This window comes from Aphelocoma coerulescens (assembly GCF_041296385.1).
Source record: "Aphelocoma coerulescens isolate FSJ_1873_10779 chromosome Z unlocalized genomic scaffold, UR_Acoe_1.0 ChrZ, whole genome shotgun sequence".
Taxonomy (NCBI): Eukaryota; Metazoa; Chordata; class Aves; order Passeriformes; family Corvidae; genus Aphelocoma; species Aphelocoma coerulescens.
Window position 1 is genome coordinate 32968109 of NW_027184085.1, and position 17149 is coordinate 32985257.

Sequence of the window (17149 nt, forward strand, 5' to 3'; positions counted from 1 at the left end):
ATCATGGCTTTGCTTGGCATATGGCACTGGATTCCAGGAGTTTTGACTGAAGGAAACTTTGAGGTATGGGTCATAGTCTAGTTGGATGCCACAGGTCAAAATTACTGTTTTCCTAACTCAGATATTCTGGTAATCTTATATACCTGTTCTCTGGTCTGAGCTGTATGTCTAAACTCTGCTCTGTTGCTGAGCCTTTAGTTTTTACTAAGCCACAGTGTGCCTCCTGACCAGTTTGAAGCAGAGTTGAGCTTGCATCTAACTCACAGAAAGACCGTCGAGGCTCTTCTTGTTTTCTCCTAGCCCATAGTGTTGGTACGGTGCAGTTGGTGTTAGCACAGCTTTGTGCTAAGAAAGCTGAGCACATGCACCCATAAGGAACAGAAGAACATGTTAGGCTGTGTAATTAGTCCTGAAGCTCTTAGATATCCATTCCTTTGGTACCTGCTCTCGTTTGCCAGTTCAGAAAACTCATGCAGAATAGAAATATGATGGAGCATAGCTGTATTTTTTTCCATGTTGTTTGTACTGCTTTTGATAGGTGACAACAGTGATATTGGATTCCCTTCTGTAAGTACAGTGGATGGTTCCCTATATATTACATGTTTGTGGCAAAGGTGGTGCTTATGTTTCAGCTTGATTAATGCATCCAGAAAACCATCAGCTGAGTCTCACTGTGAAAAGACATGTAAGAGTAGTGAGATATCTACTTGATAGAAATAAATATTTTCTTGATTATATTTGTTGTTTAAAACATAAACTGAAATTCTGACATTTATTTGGAATATATATTTTGCCTGTAAGGGAAGTTTCAGTATCACAATAGACACGTGATCTTTCGTAAAATAACGTGATGTAAACTGATTTTGCTGTGTGAAAGAGGAAACCATTATTCTGTTAATCTAGACCTTGTAATACAGTTGGACTCTTAAGATGCTTCAACCTGAGAGAAAAGTTTTCATTTGCTGCACTCAGCATGTAGATGGATAGACTGTGAAGAGGGTCACCATTGTGTGTACACTGAAACGATTGTCTCATAGAAATTTTAGTTTTAGACATAGGATTCAGAATAGACTTTAGGAAGTGAACCTTCATAGAATTCCCTGGTGAGTTACTCTGTGAGTTACTGTTTCAGTTCATAAAATGAAAAATCTACAATGATCATTCTGAGGCAGAAACTGTTGAAGAACCTCTTAGATTGCAATTTTCTGCCTCTCAGATTGCAGTTTTCTGGATTGCAGAGTTTTGATCTTTACTATGAAACTGGACTCCATCCTTCATACAGACGTTGAATGTTGAATGATTTATGTAGTTTTGAAACTCAATATTCTGCTTTTTTTTCCTGATAGTGTTAGGATTTTTAAAACAGAGTTCCATTATAGTCCAAATTATTTGCCTTTTTGGCCTTACTATTTGTAATACTTCCCATAGTTCTTAGATTACAAATTAGAGTTTAGATGTAAAGTTAGAAAGTGAAAAACCAAGGTCACATCTCTCTTTAAAGATCTGATGGAATTGCATTTCACAGAATCATAGAATGGCCTGTCTTGGAAGGAACCTAAAGATCATCTAGTTTCACCATGGCCATGGGCAGGGTTACCTCCCACTAAACTGGGTTGCTCAAAGCCCCATCCAACCTGGCCTTGAGCACTTCCAGGGGTGGGGCATCCACAGCTTATCTGGGCAACTTGTTCCAATGTCTCACCACCCTCACAGTAAAGGATTTCCTCATAATATCTGATTCAAATCTCCCCTCTTTCAGTTTGAAGTCATTGTCCCTTGTCCTGTCACTACATGCCCTTGTAAAAATGTTGTTCTTTTTTCATGTGTAGATCTTGAAACTCTGTCTTGTTCATGGAGTCATTTTTTTATACAGAAAAATTGGTTTTTCTCATAGTAACCGAATCTTTTTACTAAATAATTTGGGTTTAGTAATTCTTTTTGCTCTTAACCAAAGATACCTGGAGCACAGAAGTCTGGAAGTATAAAGTTAAATTGACATGGATATGAAACAAAAGACCAGAGAGAGAAATTTCACCCCGCTTTCTGTCTTGGGAAGGTTTACTTTAATGTATTAAAAAAAAAAAAAGTTTAACATTATCTTGATACTTGAATAAACAAAGTCTTTAGGCTAGGAAAATTAAAAGAATATTTCTCAGTTATTCAAGGATATGTTAAGTTTAATGGAAAATTATACCCAACTCCTTTTAAACTGGAGTACATTGATAAGCAAAACTTTTCGTTTTTAAATTGATCTCATCAGGTTGCATTTGGGTTCTTAGAATTTCTGAAAATGAAGAAATTTGACAGGTATACTTAAAAAAAATTGAGCAGGTTTTGAGGATATTGTAGACCCCAATTCTATAGGTAAATATTTTTTGGTAACAGTTTATTGAATATTTTGTGGTAAAAGCATAAGCATTTTGGAGGTGTACATTAAGATCTAAGACTGGATTTGTTGGATTTAGTTTTCCAAGAAATATGTCTGTATAGCCATTTGTACAGAGACTGTTGTAAGGGTTTTGTTAGAAACTGTGCCTTTACGGAATTTTATTTGAAATAAATATCACAGCTTGGTGATTTCTAGGGATTTCTTTTGGAAGAAGAAAAGAGTAGGAAAATAACCTCAAAAGAAATTAAGAATAATACTGCTTATGTATTGGTCCTATTGAAGTCAATAGTAGAACTTGCACGGCATAGAGGAACAAAGTTTTGATGTAGTCTGTGACTCTTACATGGAGTTATGTTTTAAGGCCCTCAGCATTTCATTTTTTAAAGAAAAAAGAAGTACAATAAGAAGTTAATCATTAGTGAAAATTCTGTAATTCTTATGGGTTAAAAGTCAGCAGCAGCGGCTGGACTTGAGGATATTGAAGGTCCTTTTCAACCTAAATGATTCTATGAGCACTTAACAGGTGTTACTCTTTAAAGTAACAGTAATGTGAATTTAAATTGTTGTAACAGATTGGAATTGTTAACTCTTTTTTGAGTTACTAATATAATTGTAAAGCTTATGTTCCACATGGAGCTCTTTTTTTACATGCAACTGAGGAAGATGTGTGTGTCAAGTTCATAGGTTGCTCTGGTTTGGTCAAATTTAGAAATATATCCTCTGAGAGAAATCACAACCACCCCTCCCCCCACCAGGTTCGGGAAAAAAATAAATTTTCCTTGAGGGAAAGTGAAGGAGATAAAAACTATTTATTTAACAAACACATGGGAAAAGGAAAATTATGCTAAATAATAAAAATCTCTCACTGTGGAGAAAAAACCTGGGAAAGTGTTAGAGTCCTCCCTTTGGACTCCTCGGAGCTGGGGCTTGGCCCAGGGCCAGGCCCTCTGTACTCGGTGCAAAGTCCTCCTGATGTGCTCTGATATTGAAGCAGTCCAGTAGAAAAGGAGAAAATCCGAAATTCTAGGGAAGGAAAAAAAGTCCAACTCTCAGTCTCTCTCTGGAGAAAAAGAAACTGAACAACTGGCCAGAAACTGACTGGGGAGCAGCAAGCCGCTCCCCTGCCGCAGCTGGAAAAAAAAATCTCTGTCTCTGTGTGACCTTGAACAAGCTGCAAAATGCTTTGAAAAAGTTTTGCTCAAGTTTTCCTCCCCCCTCTCAGGCGCAGTTTAAAGGCATAGAAAGGCACAAGAATTAATTCCTTGGCATAGGCAGCGATATGGGATGCACATCATAAAGTCACCCCAAGACATAGGTGTATTTCTCATTTGTAAAAAGAAAGAATAAAGTTCAAGTAATAAAATCAGTTCCACAGCTTAAGTGTAGCTACATTTCCCTTATCTACTGACACTATTTCTGTCTTCTAGGTTTTGTTGGATTTTTTTCCTTCTTAAATAGTGCTCAGGTTTTGTTCAAACAAACATGTAGTCCAGTTTTCTTTAAAGCATTCTTTTGAATTCATGGCTTGTCTACTCCTCATTTTCCTGTTTTCCTTTTTTTTTTTCCCTATGTGTTAACAAGCTAATATTTATAAACAGGCCTTTTACTGATCATAGGTAGTAATGCTATCTGTTTGCAACTACATATGACCTAAACTATGCAAATGAGGAACAGAATTTATAGTCAACAAAAGCATGGGCAACTTCTACTCTCTGACAAATTTCTTACACTTACTTTATGAGAAGAGTTGTGGGTTTTCTAAAACAAGTGCTCAACATCTTTAATTTGTAATTTATTTGTTGAAATTGTAAGTTTATATTAGGCTGTATGAAAAGCATCATGTACTGCATAGAAATAAAATGGCTATACCCATTAGTCTGTTTCTGAAAAATAGTAAGCTTACTAAGGTGTTTGCTTGATTGATTTTAATCAACTTTCGACCACCTCATTTCTTGATTGGCATGAATTTGGAGATTTATTTACTTAATCTTTTTTTTACACTGCTTTTTCTGATTTTTGTCAGTATACCTGACTTGTTTTACATGGGGAATACCAGTATTTGAGATGGTAGTACCAAGGGATAATTATACCTAATTTTATCTTCTCTAGTGAAATGAGTATTGGTCTTAAGAATATGCTCAAACAGTTGCAAGCAAGGGCTGTTGCCAGGACCTTGTTAATAAGGGGTAAAACAAAACTTGTAGTTAGTCTTAAGAGCATGTCTTCTGGATGAAGTTTGTTGGTTGAAGACTTTACTGCTTCCCAGCTGCTTGTCATTGCTGTCAGAACACCACTGGCAATAGAGTTCTATGAGTTTCCTCTCATCAGTGTAGTACAAGGTCAGCTCAAGCCAGTTCCATTGACTTTTTAAACTAACCAGCCCTTTTAGTTATTCAATCCATTAGGGAGGTGTTTTTCATCATTCCTTCTCCAGCAATGGCACTGAGGTGCTAACCTCCAGCTGCCTGGATGCAGTATTACGATGTGGGAATTTTACCATCTTTGGCACAGCTGTTTGAAGATGAATGTGTGTCCCCAGCCTTAAGGCACTGTGGAGGAGATTTGACGTAGAGCATTTCACTTTGTGATTGCCATAAGGTGGCACAACAGGCATATTGCAGCTGCTTAACACTAAGCAAAGGAAGTTTTGCCCAGTACTTGTAATGGAGTAGAGTGTCATCACAGCCAGGTAATGAAAACTCAACTGACAAGGAGTCAGTCATCAAGCCATGGTAACTTGACCACTCTTGGTCATGTGCACACAAGTCTGCTACTGGGTATCAGGGATATAACTTAGAGTAGCTGCTGCCAGTGAAATGTGTCCTGTCTGAACAGGTTTGGTAACTAGGCCAAATTGATCGGTGTGCAAGAGCATTGTATTGTGCGAAGGAATTGCTGCACATGGATTGATAGCTAGGAAAGGTCCTGGAATTTAACAGTTTCACAAAATAAAGTACCAACCTTGAGTAACACTGTGACGTAGTATCTATTTTTTCTGTAAGTCTTCAGTTTGACCACAACACTTGTGCTGAGTTTAAGGATGTAATGGGGACAAGCTGTAGATTTACATCAAAAAAGTTCTTTTCTGAGGCAGTTCTTAACTAACAATAAGTTTATTTACAGAATGTATGTTTATTTACAGAATATGCAGTTAAGGGTTTTTTGTTAGAGCAGTGATACTTACAACTTGAAGTTTCACCAGAAACAAGTCCAGAAGGTGCAATACTTTGTCAAGAAGGTTTGATAGCATGTGACGTACAAAATACCATTGAATAAGTAGAATAAGATGGAACATCTGTATAAAACAACCATTTTTAAGAATGCAAATTTGGATTTGGAAGATATGGTAGTGGTCTGAAAATGTTTATATTTTGAGATCTGGTTTTGATTATGGATTAATGAGTCATTTTTGAAAGCAGAATTATTTGCAGCTTTTACATGTTTCTGTAATATTGTTAATATGTTTCTCTGGGCAGTTTTATGTAAATGGTGTGTTATGGTTTTGATTTTTTGTTACCAATACGATATAACTATGCTGTCATTTTCTAAGGATTTCAACAGCCTTTTTTTTAAGTGAACTAGAGTGCTGTATTACAGTGCAAGAATATGAAATTGAACTTTTATAGAAAAAATTGAAAAAAGCAGGTCTTAACCTAGCAGAGCATAATTTGTACACTACAGCTACTCTGGAAAGCAACAATCTAAGGACTGGAAGAAATCATGAGGTAGTTTTATTGTCTGGTGTATTTGTGTCTAAGTCAGGCTGGTGAAGCCAAACGTTTTTGCTCAAGGGTCCAGATAATAATTTTAATATCTGTTGACGCTGCTTATAATTCTGGAAGGTTGTTTGAATAGTTCCTATGTTATCTGCCAAAGACTTGTTAAAATAGCTGTTGGGAGTAGAAGATTTTTACCTTATTAAATACTGAATAAGGGATTCCTAATTAAATGAACTATTTGAAGGATAAATTCTTTGTAGGTTTGCTAATATGAATATTTATCAGATATTTTGTGGTGTTTATCAGAATGACCATCTTTCACTGTAAGGAAAACAAGAGAACTATAAATGGTTATTATGATTTTTTAAGTGAAAAAGATTTTTTTTCTCAAAATCTTGATTTTTAGAGTGGGATATAGTATTTTTTCGAGGAAGAATCACAACAATGTCCTTTGAGGTTTATACTTTCAACTTTGTATAGTGCTGGATTGCCTCTTTCATGGTTTCTCACTGTTTAATTTAGGCATTAAATAACAATAACAGCTATAAGCTATAGTAAATGAATGACATCTGTAAATAATTCTGTGATTTAAATGGATCAATTAAATTAGCTGAAATCATGATGCTTTTCAGTGTGTTCAGACTCTTCCTCATCTGTTTTTATTGTGATTGTATAGAGTATGGGAATCTTGGAAGAGATCTCCTTAACAAGTTTGCAAAGGTGAACGTGATTCTGAATGGTATAAATAATGTACAAGGGTAGAACATCATGTCTGCTTCCTTAGAAACTTTCTAGTTTATCCACATATGGTATCTCATAACGTTTTCTTTGAAAAATGTATGGCTTGTTCTTTCTTAATGTCCTGCACTGAGTGCTAGTTTTGGGAAAAGACATACTTTAGAACATTTGTTCAGGAGCATGTTGTGGCATTTCTGTGACAATGTGCTTAAGAAAAACCAAAATGCTACACAAGCAGTGCAGAGTGAAGAGTAGAAGGTGAGAAACAGCAAGAAACAGCCCAGCAAACACCAAGGTCAGGAAGGAGGAGAGGGAGGAGTTTTTTCACATGCTGGAACAGGTATTTCCCTTCAGCCTATGGAGAGGATCACTGTGGAGCAGATGTCAATATTATAGCTTGTGGAGGAGCCCAGAGCAGATGGATATTTGCTAGTGGAAGCCACATGGAGGGGAGTTGATGCTGGAAAAGGTTCCTCTCTTATGTGAACTGTGGTCCATGAAAGACCCACTGTGGAACAGGTTTATCCTGAAGGACTCCAGCCTGTGGAGAGGCCCAGTGCTAGACCAGGGGAAAGTGTGAGGAGGAAAGAATGGCCCAATAGGAGCTGTTATGGATTGATTGTAAACCTTCCACCTGCATGGCTCAGCAGGTGGTAAAAAAGTCAGGAATAATGGAATGAAGTTGTGCCTGGGAAGCTGGGAGCTCCTTCTGGGTAGGGAAGAAGGTGTTGATTAATTTTTTTTTTTCCTTATTTCTTACTACTTAAATATATTTTAAGTGGCAGTAACTTAAATTGATTTTCTTCAAGTCGATTCAGCCCATGATGTTGAGTGGTAAACCCACAAACTTTATCATCCTGTTTTCTCCCTCTGTCCTAGTGAGGAAGGAAAGTGAGAGAAGTTGAGTGGGTGTTTGACCCTTTGCCGAGGTTAGCCCTCCACAGAGTTGTTTTCTATTTCCTCAGGGGAAAGTAAATGAGTCTGCTGTGTTTGTCGTGAACTGTGTCAAAATAAAGCAATTACACCTCCTTGATTAAAACTGAATACAAATTTTTAAGCCTATTGCAGAAAATCTCTTCCTGTTTTGATAGTAGATCTGAGTCATGTTCTTTCAATAGTCAAGGTTGTTTGTTATGTCCACTTTTTCACAAGTGCACACAAGTCTCTATTAAAAATTTTGGGAACTCAACTGATGAGCTACAAGCCCTTTGTATTTTGGCAACACAGTAAGTGAAATTTTGGAAATACTCTGGATTTTCTAAAATAGAAAAGGTAGTACTGCTGCAGTAGTACTTTGCGCTTTACTGTTTTTCCTTTTCAGTGAAATATCTTCTCATTAACTCATTGTTCAGCCTTTTATCACAAAATTATTTCTGACAGAAGTTATTAGCACATGATTTGACAGAAAAAGTATGTTGGATATTCAGTCTTTGTTTTAAAAAGATGATCCTTTTGACTTTACAAAGACTGTTGTGCTGCCCCTTCATTCCCCGTTACGTACATTCCCAGGATACAAAGAACAAATAAGCATGGAATCACTTCTGATCAGAATTACACTGCTTTGTTGACTTACTGCTCTGAAAAGGTTTTGAAGGTGTTGAAAGAAGGAATAGTTGGAGAGGTGTTAAAAAGAAGAGCCTGGTACAAACCAGAAACTTGGCACTACTGTGATAAATTGGGAGGTATGGCCACACGACTGCATGCTTCCAGCTGTGTTTGTATATATGCAACAGCATACATGAGTCTATAGCCTTGTGTTGGTTTCTTTGTGAATTGTAGAAATCCGCCTTGCCTACAGTCATACAGAGTAACAGAAACAACTTACTCTGCAAGAGCTGGTTAAAAGCTTTGTTAGATATGCATGTAATGTCTTTTACCTCGATACTGTGATACTGTTAAGTGTTACAGGCAACTGTAACCTTCATAAGTCCAGTCTCTGTGAAAAGTGGTATAGCTGTTGCGTCTGATAGGAGTCAGTTGCTTGACCTTCCTAGAGCTCTTTGAGAAGCTTACACTTTGTACCTTTTTGAGCTTTGGATGATTTCTGTTAGCTGATTAAACTGACATTTGTGTGCTGGCTAATTCAGCAGGGTTTTGGGGTTTTCTTACAGCTAGGCTTTCCTGTGGTATGATGCATGGGAGTTAGAATTGCCTTCTATTCATATACATTCTATATCATTCTCCTAAGTCTGTAGTGTCAACATACTGAAAGGCACGTTAACTTGCAGTACTGGTAAAGTTTCTGTTGAAACATAGTGAATCAAGAATTTGCTGTTTTTCTTCCCTAAAAACCCCACCTGTATCTGGTCAGTCTTGAGTTCAGCCTCAGTGATATTTCTGTTTCTTCAGCTGATAAAAACATTAAGATTTCTGCCCACTGTCCTCAACTATTAAGACATTCCAGGAGCAGTTCTGACTTCCCTGCTTTGGTTTGGGTTTTGCTGGTTGGTTGGTTCTTTGTTTATTTGTGGGCTTTGATTTTTTTGTTTTGTTTTGGTTTTGTCAGTGGTTTTTGTGGGTTTTTTTGTTGTTGTTGCTGTTTATTTTTTTGTCATTTGGGGTTTTTTTTGGTTGGGTTGGATTGGGTTGGTTGGTTGTTTGTTTTATTGGCTTGTTTGGCACTTTATTAAACACAAAAGCTGCTGAATTCAAGAATGTGACTATTTGCAGCTTCATCCCATGGTGTCTTTCATGGTGCAGACAGGTAAGAGAAGGTTGTCTAGAAATAGGCATATTTTCTTTTTCTGCTTGTGTGCCTCCATTACCAGTTCATGTGTGTCCCATCTACTTACCTGCTATTTCTTTATGCTAAATTTTCTGTTACAAAGTGGTATATCTATTTCATATTACAGACTGTTTATTTCTGATTTTCTGCTATTGCTATTTGGTTTAGTCTTTGGTAAAAATGTTTTAGGAACATTCAATGAAAAATCTTCTGATCTAGATTCCTTTACTTACTTGAATTAACATTATTCACTGATAAAATTGGAGGGCTTTTTTACTCCTAAACATGTAGAAAATTTTTGGAACATTACATTTTGAAACATTATATACATTTCTGAAGATATTAAATATCTTGGTATTAAATATCATATATAATTGATATATGATATTAATATATCAATTAAATAAAGATATTAAATATCTATCTAGATATGTCAAAATTGTTCTGTAGAATTTGAGGACTGAATTAAAAATTATTTGTTTATATTTAGTGGCATCAGGAGCAGTAAAGTTTGCACTTGTGAGAAGGGTATTACAGATGCCATCTTTCAAACTGAGTTTTGCAGCAGCCCTCGGCTATCCAATTACAGTGTATTTTACTACAGAATCTCTTTTGTCTTGATAAGACTTGTTGCCTCCTTAACCAAGATTTTGTTCAAACTACCTATGTGCAACACTAGAGCCCAGACCCAGTGTCCTTTATCCACAGACCTTTAGTCTGTTCATTAAGAAGGTGAAAGCAATAGAATGTTCTTAATGCATGTCACCAATCCCATCCATTGTCACAGGGAATTATTTCTGTATCCATAAATAGTTAACAGTTTTCACTGTTTCTTTACATACCTTGGCTCTAGCACAATCCTAGGTAGCTATATATAAACTCTGTGTGTATATATATATATATCTGTGCATAAATATATGTATATAAATGCTTACATACTCATTGTATGTTATTAGCTGTGACTAGACTAGCAAGACAATGAATTTTATCTTTTTCTCTTTTTTTTTTTTCTCTTTCCCCTGTTCCTTCTTGGCTTTTCTCTACCTATGTATTCTTAACAGCCTGGCACTGGTTGATCCACTTCTTTTCCTTTGTTGTCCTTCTCTTTGGCAACAAGTAGAGTGCTTTGACCTTCTGTTTCTGATTTCAGAGAAACTATGTATGTTCCAGATCTTCTCTATACAAACATAGTGTTTAGATAGAAAACAATTCTTGAAAAATAATGATTTATGAACATACTAATATATGGTCATATAATGATTAGGAAATGTAGAAAATAGGGGGTTTGGGAGTTTTTTTTAAAGCTCTTCATTTTATTCAAGAAATCTGGGACTTTGAAGATTATTATATTTTTTTGGTATTCAGATTTTAAATGTACTAAAATTCTTTCCAGATGTTAGTTCTGAGTTTGTGCAGGTGGATTGGTTTGGTTTAGGGTGGGTTTTTTTTGTTGTTTTGGTGGTTTTGTTTTGGTTGTTTTATTTTGGTTTGGTTTGGGGTTTTTTTTGGTGGTGGTGGTTGTCTTCTGGTGGGGTTTTTTGGTTTTGTTTGGATTGGTTTTGGTTTTGGTTGGGGTTTTTTTGTGAGGTTATAACAATGTTTTTTTAAAAACATTTTGCTTGGTTGTTTGTTGGGCTTTCTTACATCACTTTCTTACTTCTCTTTCAGAGGCAAAAGAATCCTGAAACCAAATGACAAAACCACATTGGAAATATTAACATTCATCTATAGGAATATAAATATCAGATATTAATGTTTTCTGATATTTCATGATAGATTCTTTTTCTCCTTTTTGGAAACCCATACTATTTAAAATGAAACTGTGGTATATGATGTCTTGTAAATATTTCATACTGGAAGGCAGTGGTCAAATAAAAAAAATGTCAGCTGCTAATTAAGATACTCTTCAAGATTAAATTATTTTAATGGAATAGTGGAAGTACTGATGTATGCAGTATTGAAGAAGAATTTATCTTTGATTCTTTTTATTGTACATCAGTTATTTCACAGTGAAAGTGGCATAATGCAACAAGAATAATCACAATTTATCTTAAGTTTTTGTTTGACTTTATGTATTGGCACAATAGTATTTTACCTTATTGGCATTAACTGTGTGTTAGTATTTCACTGTTCTTAACCAAAGTTATTCAGAAAATCTGAAAGTCTAATTTTATGAGGCCTTTCTTTCTTTGCCATAAGGACTTATGACATGGAATGAACAAGAAAGCTGCCCAGTTTAAGTGTTACTTTCACATACTCTTTCTCCAGATTGCTATATGAAGCTGTACATAATATAAACACATATTCTTGTCTCTAGTTAGTCACATTATAGTTAATGACCATATGGTCATTATGGTATAAGATCTACTGTCTGTTGTATTTATATTCCTCAAGCATATTGTTCCTTCAACTTCACAGTGTGTTAAACTATTTCAAAGGGAAAAAAATCCTTTCCCTCTTGTTTCTGGTTGTCCTATCAAGTGTAACCTTGGACCCTTATAGAGCAATTAGACCAGCCTCTATCCCCTCCTTTGTAATGAGGTTTCTTGCATTTCTGAGTCTATAACCCTTTAGTCTTCCCTAATGGGACATCATTATTCTGAAAGAAACAATGTAAATGTAAATGAATATTCTCATTAACGAGTCACAGAGAAACCTTTAGTGGTAGCGCTGTGGTAATTCTGCTTGTTATTTCTCTGGTATTCCATGCAGATTTTTTTTTTTATAATTCATTATTAGTATTCAAAATTACTTCTTCTTTAATTCTGCATGTCTTTCATAATCCGGTGTTCCAACTAGTTCAACCATGTCCTTGTTTTATTCTCCAGGAACCACCTGTGAAACGTTCAAGGTCTCTGTCCCCAAAGAGCTCTTTTAGAGAGTCAGAGGAGCTAAAGAAGCTTAAAATAGCTGAAAGGAAGATTGAAAACTTAGAGAAGACACTACAGCTAAAGGTGAACATTAAATAAAAATAAATAAAGAGCCTGCTAGCTAAGCTTACATAGATAAAGATACACCAAAACAGACGTTTTAAAAATTAAAAATACACATACTGTTGTGGACTGTAAGTGTGTTTGGATCAGAGAGCACTCTCCACTAGTTTTTGCTTTACTGTGTGAATAATCCTGCAGTCCTGTGGAAGCTTAATTGAGCTGTCATCAATAACGTGTACTTGTTAAATACATTTTCAAAGTTTGTGTTTGAGAATATGTATTCCAAGAAATTGATGTGTTTGTATGAAGTAAATCAGAAAGTACAAACACTGAAACTACAAAGAATTTTTTTCTGTACAATAGACCCATACTTTAAAATGCTGAAGTCAATTACTTGAAACAGATTGACCCCTGGAAATCATAGAAATTATGGCTCAGTTAGTTGCTGATCTAATAAATGCTGTTAAAAAAAAAAAAAAACAGTAAAAATTCCACTCGCTCCACCCCTTCATAGAAAATCTTAATTGAGCATGTTTTACAGTTTCTCATTTTGTCCCTGTTTCACAGATTTCTGTAGCTGTGTTTTTGTTGGTTTGATATTTTGCTACATAAATACAGTACCTTGTGAACAAACGATTGGTTTAAAATTGCACCTCTGAATGCAAAACACAAGCCCTGAGTCATATCTTTTCAAACAAGTAAAACTCATCCTCCCCTCCCTCTCTTCCGTCTCCTCCTTCTCTTTTTTTTTTGTCTTATCTTTGTTCAGTTATGGAATTTGGAAGATATTTTCAAGTATGTGTAGCCTAAAGGAGAACTGGTTATATTGAACATGCTGTGGTAAATGTTAGGTAAGTGAAAAATTTGGGAGCTCTACCAACCATAGTAATAAGTCAGTTTTAGAAAAATTGTAAATGGGAATTGCATTTTAGCACAAAGGCCACAGTTCACCCCTCTGTATACTTGGGGGAGTTTAGTGCATCATCTTAACACATGTAGAGTATATGGACAGGAAAGGTTATTAGACTTCAAATTCAGTCTTCCAGGTTGTCTTGTTCCTGAAGATAGAAAACTAATATTTTGTGTTTTTTCTCTCTTTTGAGAAATCTAAGGCCTGTCCCAGCAGCTAAACCTGAGAACTGGCCTTTGGGAGGCTTCCTGTTCATTACTCTTACTTGCCCTGTCTGACACTGGTGCTACAGATTATTCTGGAACTGTGGGCTGCATCTGTTCAGCCCTTGGAAGCAAAACTCCCATGTCAGTGCATATTGTTGTTGCCCTAAATGATAAAGAGCTCAACATTTCTTCTGGAAAGAGGAGTGAAGGAAAGCAGATGCAGAAGAGAAAGAACTCTCTCTGCATAACCTCATATAATAATTTGTACCATTCACCATACTGCCATTACTTATTTTCTATTTAATCTTAAAGTGTAATTTATAAATCTGAGGAGCTTTACAATGTTACAGGTGTGGGATCTCTATCACAGACACCCATGATGTCTTTAAGGGCTAAGTCTCACCTTGAAAGTGAACACATGAAATTCTTGCATTTTCTCTTGAAATTTCATCTACTTGGCTTCTTTTGCAGAATACTTTAATCGGCTGAAAATAAGCTATAGAGACCCAGGTCAGCATAATAAGTTGTGGCACTACATTCATATTTCAATAAGGCTACTGCCAGCATGAACTAGGCTGCAATAAAGTTAATGGCAGAATATTTCTATTGCTATTCTGTGATTTCTTAATAGTAGCCTTCTATCAGGCATTGTTTCCAACAAAGAAAAATGGATTTGATCAACATTTTCAAAACTGGTCCTTGCATTATTGCCTCTTCAAACAAAGTGTTGTCTATATGATTATTTGAAATGTTCTTGCTCAGAGAAATGGTTGCTCTATCAATACACACACTGATGATGCATGTCTCGAACATGAAATTGTGACTCCATACATTAGTCCTTTAGCAAAATTGGTAACAATTAAAAAAAACCAAAAAAAACCAGCTCTATTTATGCGGTTTTCAGGAACATAAATGCCCCAGTCAGTATTGCAAAGGAGCAGGAAAGCTCAAGGTCCCATTCACAGATTTTCGAGTTCTCTCAACTGACTGGTTTGTGAACGAGAAAAGCTGGCTCTTACTATCTTTGTTGCTAATATAAATGGGGAGATCCTATAAATTCAGCGTTTTTATACAGAATTGGCTTTGTTTCTGGACATACTAAAAAGTAACAGAGCATGGCTGGTTGCACCCTTGTTTACAGAAGACAACGTCAAAATAAATAAGAGTATTTTTAGGGTTTTAAATAAATTATCAAGCTGCTACTTAGAATGGTCCAAAGCATAAGTACTTCAATCTACTGTTGGTCTTTAAGAAGTGGGTAAGAGTTTGGTTGAGAGGTAGGTATTTGATACAAATTAAGAAAATATATTCATCTTCTGCTGTATTGCTTCTAGAGCTGTGATCGCTGGTGTAGCCTAGAGGAGATAATCCTCCCTTTAATTGGAGAGGTCTCAAAAGCAAGAGGAGCTCTTCCCTTTGAGTTTTATCATACTTTCTAGGTTCTAAAATTTTTGGAGGTAATTAATATATGTATTGTAGAATATGCACATCAGTCTTTAAGGCCACCTTAATACTTGTGTGAGCAAGACCACACTCACATTTACTTCAGATTTCATCTATAGTCCTGTTCCATGTATAGTGTTGAAATGCTGAAAATAGATGAATATTGCAGCTTATACATGTAACTGTTTGTGGAAGAAACTATTTTTGTAATGATTGGATGCCTCAGTTCTTGTAAGCCTAAGAATAGTAGTCAAATAATTGAATGAGTGCAATTTTTAAAATTTTCTTTTTACTATAACAGAAGGTCAATTTCAACAAAAATTCGAATTAGTGATTAGAATCTTTTGACTTGTCTGAGCAGCCTGCCAAAAAAAAAAAAAAGAAAAAAGAAGGCTTTTTTTTCATAGGCAGTTGGGTTTTTTCTCCTGCAGGTTGGACTTTGTGTTACTGTTTTTCATTATTTCATGAGAAGTGCTACAGATGACAGTGGACAGCTGGAGAATAATCTGGTGGTCCAGCACTGCTAGAGATGGTTGTACTGTCCCATTTCTGTAAATATATACAGAACTGTGTATAAGACAGTTTAGTTATTAAATATAACATAATACAGTCAGAGACAGATCTAACAGATTATGGAAATTTCAGTGTATATTTAAAGTCCTGAAGTGCTTAATTTAATGGAGAGAGAGTTATTAGGGCAGTTAATTGTCTAATTTCTATTTCTGCAAGAGCAGGGCAAGTGATAAGGGAAGGCAATAACTGTAACAGAATGGATAATAGAACAGGTAAGCAATAATGAAAAATGTAGATTCATAAATAGGAAAGGCCAAATTCTACAGTTGGTTGCATCTCTGAAAGGGCATTGACACTAATAGGCTTCTGACGATTTATGTTGAAGACGTTATTTTCCAGTACCCTGCCAGACTTGACCAGTTTTTGCTAGCAGTATCAACCATTCTCAGAACAGTTTTTTCATGAACTTCTTTTGAAAATACAACATCTATAATTGGATTCTTACAAAAATTTTCTCTTGTAAAGCTTGATAATGGTCTCTATGTTCTTAGTCTAAGATTTATATTGCTATTTATGTGATTGTTTTTAATATCATTTTGGTATATATTATTATATACATGAGTCACTTAAAAACAGTCAAAAGTACTTTTTAAACAATTCAAAATTTATAAATGTATTTGGTTTAGAGGTTGTTTAAAAAAAAACCCTACCACCACTTCTTTGGGAAAGTATTTAATGGTAAGGTCACTTTGGACCTGATTCTGTTCCTAAATCTTCTCTTTGTGTTTCCTGAGTCACTTCCAGAAAACTTCTGGAATTTTGCATATAGTACCGTTTGAAACTTTAGCTGGTATCTTTCAGCTTTGTGCATCATGAAGGCTGGACTACATTTGATAAGCCAAGCTTAGTATAGGTACTTTGTAGTTAGCAGTTCTCTAGAAACCCTTGCCATGTTTTTATAGTGGGATTCAGTTTTTATTGTTTGCAGCTCTGACTATTGGTCTGTCTAATTTATTGACTAATGCTGAAAAGTCTTCCTTGCATATAAGCAGTAAATACTTGCAAATAAAGTGTTGTGATTTATTTAGTTCTATAGTTGCTTTAAAAGCAGAGCTCCCACTGAACTGAGAATGAAGCTCTGATTGCAGATTTTGCTACAGCAGAATTCTTTACTGGTGAATTCTTTACTAGTGTATACCAGAGTTTGACTTGCTTTATACTGTGAAATGCTTCTTCTTAGTGTTAATTTTTTTTGCAGAGCACTGTATTGTCATTTAGAAAAGTCTGTTTTTAAGCTTACATGTTGTTATCCAGTAATATAAATCAAGGTGTATTTCGCTTTTTGTTCTGTACATTTTTTTTTGGTATGGTTTTCATTATATAAAAGCTATTATAAAAATTGTTTTTATTTCTTGTTTGCTGCATTACTAGAGGACAAAGTCTGATTGTTGCAGGTGTATATATACTTATATAAAGAACTTGATATGTGAAGAAATCCTGAAGCCATTTAAATTTAGAATTTTCATGTGGCCAGTATTTCCCTTGAAAATACATAGATCAGTTCTTCATTGGG

The 17149-nt window shown here is 35.4% G+C and overlaps 1 protein-coding gene across 1 annotated transcript in view; it reads left to right on the forward strand.

The window, feature by feature from the left end:
• CNTLN (centlein) overlaps positions 1-17149 on the forward strand; it is a 199609-nt gene that overhangs the window by 89416 nt on the left and 93044 nt on the right. Inside the window, 2 exon segments of the mRNA XM_069002458.1 lie at positions 5940-6114; positions 12400-12525. Coding sequence (XP_068858559.1) covers positions 5940-6114; positions 12400-12525 — 301 coding nt within the window.